Source organism: Rhincodon typus, chromosome 3 (genome assembly GCF_021869965.1).
Source record: "Rhincodon typus isolate 14 chromosome 3, sRhiTyp1.1, whole genome shotgun sequence".
NCBI classification, from domain to species: Eukaryota; Metazoa; Chordata; class Chondrichthyes; order Orectolobiformes; family Rhincodontidae; genus Rhincodon; species Rhincodon typus.
In genome coordinates, this window is record NC_063334.1 from 99662152 (window position 1) to 99676693 (window position 14542).

The 14542-nt window shown below is 40.8% G+C and overlaps 1 protein-coding gene across 1 annotated transcript; it reads right to left on the bottom strand.

The window, feature by feature from the left end:
- Positions 1 to 2257: 2257 nt before the first annotated feature.
- otpa (orthopedia homeobox a) lies at positions 2258 to 10669 on the bottom strand. The gene is made up of 4 exons (XM_020531263.2): positions 10599 to 10669; positions 8894 to 8961; positions 8113 to 8522; positions 2258 to 2831 (listed from the first exon to the last, which is right to left on the bottom strand). The coding sequence occupies exons 2-4, from the start codon at positions 8928 to 8930 to the stop codon at positions 2328 to 2330; spliced, it is 951 nt and encodes a 316-aa protein (XP_020386852.1). The 5' UTR covers positions 8931 to 8961; positions 10599 to 10669; the 3' UTR covers positions 2258 to 2327.
- Positions 10670 to 14542: the final 3873 nt, after the last annotated feature.

Sequence of the window (14542 nt, forward strand, 5' to 3'; positions counted from 1 at the left end):
AATGCAGGAGAACACAACCTGCAAGTACCCCTCAAAATCACACACCACCCTGACTTGGAAATATTATGTTCCTTGGCTGTTGCTGCGTCAAAAATCCTGGAACTTCCTCCCCAGCAATACTGGGTGTCCCTACTCCTCAAAGATTGCTGCGGTTCAAAAAAACCAGCTCGCCACCCTGTTCTCCAGGGGAATCAGGCAGTGAACAATAAATGCTGGACTAACTGGTGAAGCCCTACAGCCTATGAACGAATGAAAAACAATGAGGTAAAAATCCCGTCTATCTTTATATTTTAGTCTTGTCACTTGATAGTGAAACATACTTGGAAAGGCTGTGCAAAAACTGTAACGTCGAAACTTTGTTTTTCCTGCAATGCATTGCATTTGTTTTTATTCAATTCATTTATTGAATTTCCACAGATCGAGTTTCACTTTTTGAATGCTTCTGACATCTCTAAATACAAATAACTGTACATGAAATCATAGAGCTTTTTCTTATAAATTCCGTTAAAGGTTTAATACACATTGTGTATTAAAAACATCTGAAAATAATAACCATCACTTAGTTGCTAAATTGGGCAGTGATGAACAGAATGGTAATTCCTATACTTCTGTGCTCTTTTAACTGTACTGTCTTCTACTGAATGCATTGAAAGCCCAGACAACACTTAACCAATATGTTGATTTTTTTTAAGTTAGGAATTGCTATGTATCAATTTGTCATTGTTTAATAATAAACATAACTCTGCAATAGCTTAACTAATTTTGAAACAGATTCAGTGCCTTGCTGATTCGGACTGTAGATGACAGCTAAAAAGGCACAGAGGATATAATCGCGTATTATCAGAAAAGGAATGTTAAGCCAAGATCACACACTCCGAAAATATGATGAGAATATTGTATATTACATATTCAAAATGGCAGGATTTCCTCCTTTATAATGAATAACTTTTAACCCAGCGCAAAAGAAAATCAATAACAGATCAAACATTTATTTGGAAATCTATGTTCAATAAATAAGCACAGACAATAAGTTAAAACATATCACAAATTGACCAATGTATAACCGGTATGGTTATTCTACACAAAAAACATCCTATATCACAGCTTTGATCATTTCGTTCACATGAAACTTCCGCCCAATAGTTAATTCTGACCAGTTCATGCAGGTGAAGGTGTGGAGTTTGTACTTTATGTTGGTTCTGGGCTTCGAAATACTCACGTGCACATGGCATGCTGGTGACCGTCCTCTCGGCATGCTGTGCAAGTGGCATTTTTGACAGAAGGATTTTCTCGTATTACATATATAAAAAAAAGAAAATCACGCAAGAAATGAGCTACGACCAAGGAGAACCAAGTCTCGCAAAGGCTTAAACATAGTGCATTGAGAAAAGAGTATTAGTCAGTACACCTTCTTGCACCGTCTCTTTGTGTTACCGTGGCCGCTGTAGTGCAAGACCGAAGTATGTTTGTGTATGGTCTCTAGATTGGATGGTGAATCAAAACCTATGCTGTGCTGTCAATTTGTTAAAAGTGCAGAGGCAACACTGCAAAGGCTAATCTCACATACCTATCTGTCATTGACTGTCCAGCCTCTTATGCAACCAAGGGAACTGAGTCTTGGTCAATTGAAATTTTCATAATTTAGACATCTTTTGGGGGGTCAGGGTATTCAGGGACATGGAATCCATGTGGGCAATTGGCGTTGAACTAGCGGTCAGCCAGGACCTGGTTGAATTAGAGGGCGGGCTGGCTGTGTACCTGCTCCTGTGAAGCAGGTGAAGAGTCAGCGGATCGGGAAAGGGTCTGGAGGCAATGACAGTGACGTTCACCAAAATGTCTAAGAGGCTGGGCCTGGTGGTGTATCCGAGTGATTACATACTAATTAAACATGTGCAGAATACAAACGTGCAGAAATTCAAAGCAAATGAGAGAGAGAGAAAAAAAATACAATTCCCCTAAAGTTGGTCAGAGCTCCTTCTTTGTGTGATTTAACATGTTATTGCAACAGGTCAACTCTAGCCATGTGGAAATATGATTGAGAAAGATGAGGCAGCTCAGAGTTCCAGATCACCGCCACTGACAGAGTTCTTGAAGTTGAGTCCATATGGTGTTCGCTTTGTCCCTGGTGCCTCGAGTGTGTTCTTTAAATATTAATAATTGTAACGAGTTTGACCAACCACCCTCCCTCTCCCTCCCACCTGCCATTTGAGTGTGGGTACTGAAGGATGCATTTCAAACCCTGAGTCGACTCCCTGGCTGTTTGGCTGCTGGACAGAAGGCTAGGAGGGGGGAGGGAAGGAGGGGGGAGAGCTGCTCAGGGAGGTGCATTAGGTGAAGCTCATAGACACTGTGTGCTCGAGTGCTTTGCGGCGCAGGGAGGCGATGCTTGTCCCCCGCCACACGTCGCTGTCTGGGGAGCTGCAGAGCTGCGGCGAGCCGCTCGTCACGTTGCCGGGGCCGGCGAGGGAAGCGGGCACCATGCCGGGGAAAGTGGGCTGGTACAGGTGGGACTGCAAGCCTCCGCCGTTGGCGCTGGCCAGGCTGTTGGAGAGCCCCATGGAATTGGGTGGCCCGCCGAGGCTGCACTGGGACAGGGACTGAGCCATGGCCTGTTGCCTGCCCAGGGCCGGGGGCAGCTGGAGCTGCGAGACGCCCACCCCCGCGGTGGCCCAGCGGGTGTCATTGGCGTGGAAGGAGCACAGACCGTCTCCCATGCTGGCGCCTGGGAACTGAGGCAGTCCTGGAGTCGGCAGCAGCGTGCCCGGCGCACGGAACACATTGGTGGTCTTCTTACGCTTCTTCCACTTGGCGCGGCGGTTCTGAAACCAAACCTGAGAGGAAGGAGAAAAGGAGGACACAGAGTCAATGAGAGACATTGCAAAATCTGAAGAACAATGTCAGACCAAGAGCCAAACGGGAGCGGTGTCCAGAAAGAGATGAGATGGCGGACAAAACTGAACTGGATCCACAGTGTGTGTGTGCGCGCCCACATGACAGAATATTCTCGGATCGTGGACTTCCAGAATGTCCCAGTTTGGTGGAGAACTGCTACTTCCTTTCCCAGATCATCTTCACATTGACTGACCGGACCTAAACCTCGTCACTGTTCCCCATGCACACGATTCGGGCAAACTATGGAATCAAACAGGAACTTAAACAAACCAGTTTCCCGAGTAAAGGAAATTCACCAGGTTTATGAGCTGGGAGGAGGGTTTGGGGGATGGGAGTGAGAGGGGAGGGGGGGTTGTCTCTTCTTTTGTAGCGGGGAGGGCGAAAGGTCAACTCCCTGAAAAAAAATCGTACAGGTTGGCCGATGACAAAGAGACCATTAGAAGCATCGGCTCAAGAACCGCAGGGAAATTTGAGAAAAAGATTTGTGGAAAAAGTCTTAAAGACACAATCAGAAAGGTGAACGCTTTAAAATAGAACAAATTGATTCCACCACATTCAAACTAAAAAAAAGTTGTCCTGAAAGCGAGCGGGGTAATGGCATCAGTTTATTTTTGAAAAACGTGTTTGCCCGTTTAGAACTTTCTGAAACAAAAACAGAAAAACAGAAATTGCTGGAGAAATTCATTCTGGCAGCATCTGTGGGAAGAAAACAAGAGTTAACATTTAGAGTCCGGTGACCCTTCATCAGAACTTTCTGAAGTTACTTTGTAACGAATTGATCTTCCACAGGTACACAGAGCTTCAGATCAACACAAATAGATCTACAATTAACACACGATGAAATACAATCACATCTTGCAATTTCCATTCGAGACAGGCAAGAAGTTTCACAGATGTTGAAAGATGTTGAACCTGTTCTGCAGTAAAATCGTGCGGGAAGGGGGTGAAATATAATGCCGTGAGAAAGGCTCAACTTTGCAATATCGAGGCACAAGGAATGAACTTGATATTGAAAATTATCACAACGAATGTAAGAAATCGAACTGAAACAAACGGTGTTTAAAAACAGATTCTTTTTAAAAAAGAGAGAAAGGGGTGTCTTACATCGCTACACGTAAACCGTTAGAAAATTCTGCGCATCCAATGAGGCGAGGCACGGTTTCTGGAATTGAAATACGAGCTCTCTATCTTGATTTAGAAAAGAAGAATTATTCGTCTAATAAAGAATGCGAGATGGGCCAGAAAATGAACCGTACAAAGTATGCGAGATTAATTCATGCTAATTTTGCAATCGCTCTCAGATAATTTAAAACCAGGAATATGAAAGAATTAGCACCGTTATTTATCAGGATAATGCAAATAGTACTGGGAGAAAGCTCGACACGTCTTGGCCAAGATCAAGTCCTGCAAAGGGGAAAGTAACTGTAGAATTAATCGATACATTAAATGATACTGACTGCAATCTGAGAAATAAGTAGCTATTTATATTACAATTAAATTTTTACAGTTGAGAGGGTTACTATGTGCAAAATACAAACTCCAGATACTGCAATCTGCCTGTTCAGAATTCTTTTTTTACGCTCACGTTATATAATTTTTCGTAGATGTTATTAAAAATAAAACACTGAATTGGCCCACTGACAGTTTTAACGGATGTGAAATGGTTTTTTCAGAAAATACAGTGTTTCGAATGTTAAATTTTCCAGAAACTGTTGAGTTTATGAAGATTTCATTGTAATATTTGTGATGATTAATGCGGAGATTTCGTGTGAAATCTAAAGCTCTCGATGTGCACACAGCACAGATTCATTCTGGCCAGTCAGCCGTGAAATCCCAACGAAATTCATTACACTTTAATAGTGTTAGAGAAAATGCAATTTCTCATTCCATTAGAAAACTAGAAAATACTTTCAACTTGTCGCCTATTAAGATGTGGCAGGTGACGGGGCATTGCATATCTACAATATAGAAAGACAGGTTACAGGGAGAATTAAAATACATAATTAGGACGAAAAGATGCGATCTCAAGGATCACTGTTCAGAGTTATTTCCCTGATATGGGTTTTATGTAAATAAAGTATTGGAAGCTAATTAATATATGCTGGAGACTAATGATGATGCTGATGATATTGTATTTTATTGCATGATTTGCATTATTTTCACATTGCCATTTAACAAACCATTTCAGAGGACAGATGATTCAGAAATGGCTTACCAATAATTGTTGGTGTGAAATATTTTAAGTAAATAAATGCATTTGATATTTGTGAGGCAGGCGTGTAAACTTATAATAAACACCTTTTGTTCTACATAGTGATTTCGAAATAGTGTGAGCTTAAACATTATCCGTGTGTGAGAGAAAGAGAAAGAGAGAGACTGGCTTATTCACACCTTTGTTCATCGGGCTCCTGTAAAGAGAAAAATGATTTATGTTCTAATGCGTTGTCTGTGGAAATTGAATAAACTTTAGATAATGTCTCCTTTGTGGGAAATGACAGGAACGCACTTGATGGCAAACGTTGAGGGAAAAACAACAATAACACGTTAGATTAAAACAAAGGAGATGACCTTTTTGTACAGTTTAGAAAATGGGTTAGTTAGCAACCCTCTCCAAAATCTCGCATTACATTCACAACACGGGACCAATTGTTTCACCTTAGAGGAAATTAATTTACAACTAATATTTTAATTTACAACTAAAATATCTGTAAATAACAGCGTTTAACATTAATTACGCCTCAACATTTCGTGAAAATTCGATTCCAATATGCAACCGAAAGATTATTCTCATTAAGTGAGTACATGTGATCATTATCGATGAAACGGTCTGACCAATGTCGGAAATGATATGTGATCATCATGTACCTGTTTGTTTAAGTGATCAGTCACCGGCGTTCCTCCACTTAACGTCAAAACTTAAATCTAAGTTCAAGACTAAAATCGCACACACAAGCTATTGAAAGGTAATTTCAAACTAAACACTGAGCTGCAAATAAGCAAATCTTCGTCATCCGGACTTTATTTAAGACAATAAAACATTTGCCTGATCTATGATCAAATCACACTATATAGTAGTACCCGTGCCCCATAATTGGTTAGTGGGGACTTTCAGCTTTGGAGGCGGGAGCCGTTTTATATCAAGTTTATTAGAAACGCTTGATATTTTAGCAGTAATCTACATGAGTTCCAACCATAAAATATTGTAGACTCAGTGCCGAGAAAAGCCCATGGATCTACTTATAGTGCGTTTACTGATAATATTCGTCAAATTTACACCAAATGTTACCAGCCCTGTTTAATTCTATTACGCTACACGATTAAATCCGAAATTTTGGGTTTGAGTTCAAAAAATAGGAGCAATCCAGTCTTAAAAATATTTTCTTTAATGTTACACGGGACTTGAGTCCGTTTTATTCCTTTTGTTGGTAATGTTGATCATTAGGTTTTTGACAGTGCTGCTTAGATGGCAATCTTTCCGTCTGGGCTGTATACTTGCAAAGATTTTGAATGAAAAGGTGCGAAATTTGTTAATATTTGGTGTGCAACCTGCTGTTGACTGAATGAGAGCCTCCAGAACTTTAAAGTCACGTTTATTCGCTTTGAATGTAAAAAGTAAATTTGAGGTATCTTCTGGATGCAAGCATCTAAAATGTAAATTCTTTACACTTTCCATTATCACCAGATTATAATCGCTATCATTTTAACTGATTGGCCAGCCACGGTAAATGGCCACTGTCAGCAGTAATTACAGATAGCCGCTTCGGGTGATTTACTGATTAAACCTTTCGTCAGAACCCCGAAATCTCACACAAGTCTCCGCTCTTCAAAAGAAAGAAGCTTTCTTCTGCTGTTGCCGTTCACAGAGCTGTCCGAGAGAATAGTTCTATGGGTTTGTACTACTTCAGGAGACGCGGGACATTGTGCACATTCGTAATTCTCAACAAGCCGAGAGCATATTGAGATGCTCTTTCAACTTAATGAAACCCAGTCATGAATTCGAACCCTGTATTTTTGTGTTGTAAAGCTACTGGGCAATAATTTAATCAGAAATTTCCATCAAGTATATTATTATATCGAATGGTAATTTTGAAATAAATCTTCACAAAGCTTACGTTTTGAGAACTTAAATTTCAACTTTATATGGTTCGATTTGGACTTGCTCTTGTGTTGAAATCAATCTTTACCTCCCAGCGTTTAATATTCTATTTCATTTGGGAATAACCATCAAAGTTTGAGAATTTAAATACCACGCCTGATAACGGTCTAGTAACTAAATATTTTATGACCGCTATGTAAAGACGAGCAACCAGAAATAGAAGTTTAGAACTGAGTTTTCCAATTCTAAGTTCATTCAAAATTATCCATTGTTTAAAACTAATTTTCTCTTTTTAAAAACTGTATATTTCTTGTGGTGCCAGGCGCTCTCTGAAGACGAATCTCTCGCTTCACACCTCATCATATACACTCTTCGAGAGTATATTCAATTCATCTGCTTCTGTTTCGACTTATTGAGGATGGCGTCTCCTGTAGAATATTTGGAAATTGAGTGTAAAATGGACTGAAATTTGAGGTTGTGTTTGCTTCAGACACCGAGTGCCTTTCAAACTGCTATCTTTCGGGAGCCCGCCTTCATTCCTGACTGGATGCTAATAACCCGAAACCTTGTCAAATTCTGCTGTCATCTGTTTCCACTGCTCCCTGGTCTCAAAATTACGGGAAGGGGTGCGATTGTACTCATTTTATCAACCGCTTTAGTTTGTTGCAGCACCACCGGAGCAGTTCTGTCCTTTTTTATTTTAACCTGGCAGCGGTTAAATTCTCCTGGCTAACATGCAACAGCCCTAAAGTTTTACCAAGTTTATCCACCCCCTCCCCAAGCAAGATTAAGGAAAGCTGAGAGGCGAGAGATTAATGTGTTCCCCTATCGAAGCCAAGGAATTACATACTGTCATCTTAAAAACTCTAGATTACACGAGAAAATGACATTCAAGGAACAGTGAGGTAGTGAAGTTAATTCCCCGCTTGATTACAGAATGGGACGACAGGATTCACTTCATTTGGAAGTCAGCTGAGAATTTGATTGTGATGCTGCAATCTCGTTAAAGGTAACCTTAAGGAAAGAAGGGTTTGCCCACTTCAAATAACATGTTTCCAATGGGGTTGTTCCCGCATTGTCCTCCTCCAGCCCATCCGGTTGTATTTTGGGGGGCATTTTCTTACCTGCACTCTGGACTCGGTGAGGCCGATGCGCAGAGCCAATTCCTCTCGCATGAAGATGTCCGGATAGTGGGTCTTGGCGAAGCTCCTCTCTAGTTCGTTGAGCTGAGCCGGTGTGAAGCGGGTCCGGTGCCTCTTTTGTTTCTGTTGGCTCTGTTGGCTCTGTTGTTGTTGTTGCTGCTGTTGTTTGTCCGGGTCTTTACCGCTGCCTGAGCCGCCGCCGCCTCCGCCTCCTCCGCCCGGGTTCGATCCGGCCGAGGTGATGCTGTCCCCGGGAAGGAGAGTCGCACCTTCCACCGTGTCTGAGCCGGGAGGGCAATCGCCCGGGTGACCGGGCTCGGAGCCCCCGGGTCCCATCCGGCACTTCACCGCCTCCCGGTGCCCAAGCAGTTCAGCCGCCGCCTCTTTCATCCCTGGGAGACAAAAATGGAACAAAACAAGTAGAAATCAGATCGGCATCCGCAATAAAAGAGAGAAACATAAAGTGAAGATAAAACAAAAAAAAACTTTCTACCAGTTGTTAATAAGTGATAGATTTTCCTAACTGAAAGAACGAGTACAATTCCATTAAATTGATTCTAAATCAAATTATTGCAGTAATTTGAAACTAAAATAATTACTTTTAGATAGAATTAACTCATTTTCGTTGCATTAAAGCGGAATAACGAAGAGCCCGTGAGTGGGAAGCGGCTAGCTAGCAGCCCCCGGTGGTTTCGTTCCTACAGAGAAGTCTCTACATATTTTTTGGGGGGATTTTGGAAGGCACTTTTACTCCAACACTCACCCAGGCGAGCGTCCAGGAGGTCGGCGTGAGAGAGCATGGCGCACCGCTCCAGGGTGATGAGAGTGCCCCTAAAAACCGGAGAGGTTTTTTTAAAAATACAAAAAAACTACAAATTTCTGTTTGTTGTAAAAGGGAGTCTCTTGCATTATAATCTCCTTTAGAAGGACGGGGTGGTGCTTAACACTTGAATGAGCCCATGAGCAGCTCCAAATCAGGGCCAATCAAAACTCACCGCTGCAAATGTCAGAGCAAAGTGAGACGCCATTACGCATGCCTCAAGGCAGCTCTTTTCACCACCACCACAACCATCCCCCCCACCCCCCACCACATCGTTCCCAACCAGTCAGAAAGCACTCGGAACATTTACAATTCTATTTCTGCTTTCTAAATCTGATTTATTAGCTTTCAACGTCAAATATTATGCCTTTAAATGACCTGTTCTAATTTGGATAATAGATACAAACCAAACATAATAAAGCCAATATTACAGGAATTATATTTATCCGACTATACCTTATCTGCTCACTTTCTTTTCCTGTGCCTTAATGTAATCTATTATGAACCAGAGTTAAATATTAAGGTTGCCACAATTATATAACATATCAGATCTACACATCTACTAAAAGGCTGGAATTGGTTCCCCCACCACATTAAATGGCTGGATCTTGCATATTTTCAGAACTAAATCGGGTGGAGGAATTCAGCATTGCCCATCCCTCACCAAACCCAAGCGTAATGCGATTTCCAAAATGCTCTGATTTTGTCCACTTGGTTTGCAACATTCGCCCGTGTCTGACTGAGCTGTAATAATGATGTACCACAAGGAAGCTGTCGGTTGTCACAGTATGTTTGCAATCAAACACTTCACAACTATTCGACTTTGGACATATTTCTGAAAACTTATGCACGAGGTACAAAATCAAACCTATTTATTGGGGAGGGGGAATCGGCATACTGTCAATACTATGGATTTTAACAACTTACTCACCGCTTGAGCGGTTTACAGAACTGTAAAAACACGTGAAGCCATCCGTTTCTAATCTTCTGAATTCCAAAATCAGCCAACAACAAAGTTTCTGTTAGCAATATATTTCAAACCAGAGTAATTTTCAAGATCATTAGGCATTTATCTAATTAGTGCCAAATCTATAAGCTTTTATTACGATTATTAAAATAAAATCAGTATAAATGTGTGCTAATTTGCTGCTGGTTTAGACTGGGCTGTCAACGGAAAGGATCTGCTGTTGTGAATGATATCAATGGAAATAGAGAACAGATTATAGAGCAGATGTAATGGGTGTAGGAACCAGTCCATCCAAATAGTATTACTACTAGAGAGATCGTATTTCCTAAGATCTTTAGTTTAACACGAGAAAACAATGTGTAAGATACGTAACACGGCACAATTGAGACTGATGTACTTCATTGATACAATTCATCTAGATTGTGATTGATTTTTTAAAACAAAATTGATGCAATTAAGGGAACTTATTAAGTGGTAATAAAAGTCCAAAACTGGCGTTATATAAAGTCGGTTAAAATCAGGTACAATAAGCTAATTGTGCAGCAAGTTGACTCTCACCATCTATTAGAAAGGCCTAAAAGCAGATGCGAGAGTGAGCATTGTAAATGCTCTATATAGAGTAAGGAGCAGACAAAGGAGGTGCCGAGGCGCAGTTGTGCATTTTTGTTCTTTTCTCTGCACCTTGCCTAGATTTATTTAATTCTGCTTTTAGACACGTCAGTCTTCAGAATGAATGTGAGTGTCGATAGAATCCTCGGCAGTGCGTTTTCATCCTGATCTCGGTCAGACACACAGGCTTCCAAACCGAGACTCCAGACTTGAGTTTGGTACCTGCTCCTTTAGTCCACACGGGATGGTCTCCGAACTCTCGGTGTGCATGTGTACACGTCAATAAAATTGGGAAACCAAGGTGAAGCGGAACCTGGGGAAAGACGAGCAAGCTACTGTTAGAAGAAAATAAACATTATCACTGCCAGACGGGAAAAAAAGACAGAAAAAAGAAACAAAATCACGGAATTCAATTGTCTGGAGCCGGCAGCTGCAGCCTCAGGAAGGGAGAGACTCAGGTGTTTGAACAGACAGAGTCTGGTTAAATGTATTATTATCATCGCATTGTTAAAACCTGGTTAATGGAACAGTGTGTCAGAAACGAGCGTTTTGCTTTCATTCTGTAAACGCGTTGCTGATTATTGCCCGTGCTTTTATTTTTCTATTTGCCTTTTTATGTCAAATTGAGACGGTATATGGGTATGAAAATGTATCGACTTAACGCTACAGTTAAGTATATTTTTTGTTTATAAAGAGATCATTGGTTTTATTATTCGTTGTTTACTGCGGGCTGGTACTGGCAGCCGAGCGATTGATACCCTGCTGCATTTATCACTTCTTACAGCACTGTGGCGTCTCATGTCGGAGCAGACAGAGCAACATTTGTGCAGGTTTGAATCCAAACTTGGGCTGGGGAGAAGTGGGGGGGGGGGGGGGGGGGGGGAGGGGGGGGGGGGTGGAGGGAGATGGGGAACTTTGAGCTCGTTGCGACGAAAAAGGAGAGCAAAAGGTAGCGGCAATTCACACAAAAAATAACAATGATAAATACTGGCTGGGGAGAAAGTTTAAAATGAAAACCAATCAGTTAACCCATCGTTTAAAAAAAACTCTGTACATATAGTTCTTCCTTCTGGATGGAAATAACCGAAACAAGTCCCCTCCAAAGAAATAAAATAGATTCGGAGCCAATGATCTGTTTGGTGTTATTCATTTTATACTGGATTCTGTTTCATTTGAGTTTATGAAAACTCGACAGCACATGAAATTACTTCCAAAAGCCTTGGGTGGATTTCATAGTTGCTGCAAGGTTCCTTGCGATGGCGGTGGGCAGAGGCAGTTACAATTATTGTCTCTAAATTTTAAAAAAAAATCACTTAGCAAATCAGTTGCAGGCAGAAATTGAGGCAGGGAGAATGGAAACAGAACTTACCGAGTGGGTACACTTTGGCGGAGACGGGTTCAGTGTAGATTGTTACCTGCTCATCCTCAAAGAATTGACGGCGTTCGGGTGTTTGTAATGGTCTGTGAAGCAACATCTTACCTAAGCGCTGGGGGGAAGCTCCAGTCTTGACAGAATCGAGTTTTTAAAAATAGAGCCGGGGATAAAGGGAGCTCGTTACAAAAGCGATCGGTATATTTTAAATAGGTTTCAGATTGTTACTCACACGGAAGGCAGCAGTGAAATAGCTGTCTGGATACATATTGGTTGCTCGTAATATAATTTATTTATTGAGTTTGTTTCCTATGGAACACAAAGATTCAATTTTATACAAACACAATGCGGTTAGGAACCAAACTAGAGACATGACAGGGTAGCGCAAAACATGAATTCTTGCAGCTTTTTATCGTTGAGATTTGAAATTTGACATTTGAAATCATTCCTTTTTGGGTGTTGTTATATTTCCATTTATTGGTGTCCCTATCCGATGACGGGATGTTGAAATTGTTACAAAAAGAATAGATGTGTTTACCAGTGTAAGCTACTGCCGCTATTCTGAGTGTAGTATCCTCAAAAGTGGATAGTCGAAGAATCTACAAGTTCAACCTTTCATCAATTGCAACCAGCTAAATTTCGAATGGCGTAAATTCTGCAAAGGGACACGAGACAATTGATTGTAAATATTAAACTTTCGAGTAAACACATGCACTCACAGCAAACCTCCCAACACTTTGTGAAGAACTGATTTCGAAACGTTATTGGCTAAATGTAATATTTTTAGAAGTGTGATGAAGAAAACGACTTCAGTGAAAATAAGTTGACCGTCGTATGTCCGTGTGGAAATATATTTCCTGACTGTATCAATGTATTAGCTGGGTTTTACTGATAAATGGCTAAGCAAATAATTCGCACTAATAAAAGGATTATAAACTGTTGTTCGAGTTCCAGAAATCGCCCATGTCTCCAGTCAGATGTTCAGCTATTTCTTCATCTGCTTTGCTTAGGCTAGGCGCTCTTGTTTGATTCCATGTTTGTTTTTTTTTGTTATATATATATAAATTGCTTATTTCGACCCCTGGCGTTTGAAATGAAGAGTCCACTGCAATAATTAACGATCGCACATTTTCTTATTTTCTTGCCTGATGAGAAGAATCAATTTTAATTCGCCGGCAAATTAGAGCAATACCTTTCTGTGTCATTCAGTTACATAAAACAAGTCAGTGATTGGGGTGGGGGAACTTCTATTTAGTTTATGCAAAACCAGGTAAGTAAACACCCGCAGATAAGAAACCTTAAAACGATCATAATTTTAATCCTTGAAAAATATGGATATATATAAAACTTTAATTAGTCTAAAACTTAAAAAGCGCCCGCAGCGTCCCTCCTCCCTCCATTTGTTTCTTAACAAGATACTGATAATAAGAACACATCAATCTTTTCCCCAAATAAATAAAAATAGACAAACAAACAAATTCGCCTCGAACAAGTTAATGCGGTGTATCTGAGTGGAAAGTAGATATTTTCACGCATTCTGGAGATGAGGATAGACTTTTAATAATATCACAAGAAAACAAATGTAATTCCAGCAATTCTCAGCTCGGTTAGTTAATATTCTAACATCGTGCCCAGCTCTGCTTTTTAAAAGCCAGTTAGTTCCAAAATATGACTGTCACTCAATCAGGGACCTTTCGATCCGCGTTCGTTTATTATTTGGCTATTCCAGAGGTAATATGGCTTATTTTACAAGGATGATTTTTGTTGACTTTTTTCCAACTGAGCTAATTCGGGCGTCTATATTCACTCAATTAGAGAATTCTAAAGAGAAAATCGATCTTCCATCTACAGAAATGCCAGGTTAACAAATTAGATTCTTGTTTCGTGCAGGTGATTTTGTGAGAGCGCAGACAGTTCATGAATTAGAAGTAATAAGTTGTTTGTGAGGATGTTTTTTTCTCTCTCTCTCTCTCTCTTTGCCGAGGCCGGGAAGATAGAGCGGGGCGAGGGGCGCGCTGCTCTGCCGGATCAGGCAGTTTGAACCTCCGCCCCGCCCCGCATCCCACCGTCGCTAAATCTTCTCAGCATCCTTCAATTAAGGGGCGCCCTGCCCCCGAACGTGTGCTGTATTAAATCGTGATTCAGCCAAAAGAAATATAATTATGGCTCCAAATAAAATAATCAGCATTGAAGAGCGATTTCGTTAATGAGATGGAGCGGCTGCATGTCACGGAGTATGGGGGTCTCATTAAACGCTGGTAATGAGGATGGATTTGTGGATCAGGCAGAACAGGAGGCTTTTTAAAAAAAGAAACCAGTTTTTTTAATATAAAAATATCCAATGTTCAGCAAGGGAGTCGGACAATAAAAAACCAAAAGACATCCCAACTTCAGAAACACTACACTCGTTGTGATGTTACAGAATGCTAAAGGAGATTCAAACCAAATACTTTTTAGATTTTTCCAAACTGGAAATTTACTAGTCGGCGTCTCCAGGATGAACTTGGTGTCATTCACTACTAGACTGTGTGTGAGATAGAGGGTCTTGGAAAACTCTTGTTATGAGCAACCTGTGCAATCTTTGGCACTGCTTCAATTGAATTTTGATGGTCTGAATATGTTGCCATCAGGGTTTGCTCTGTTA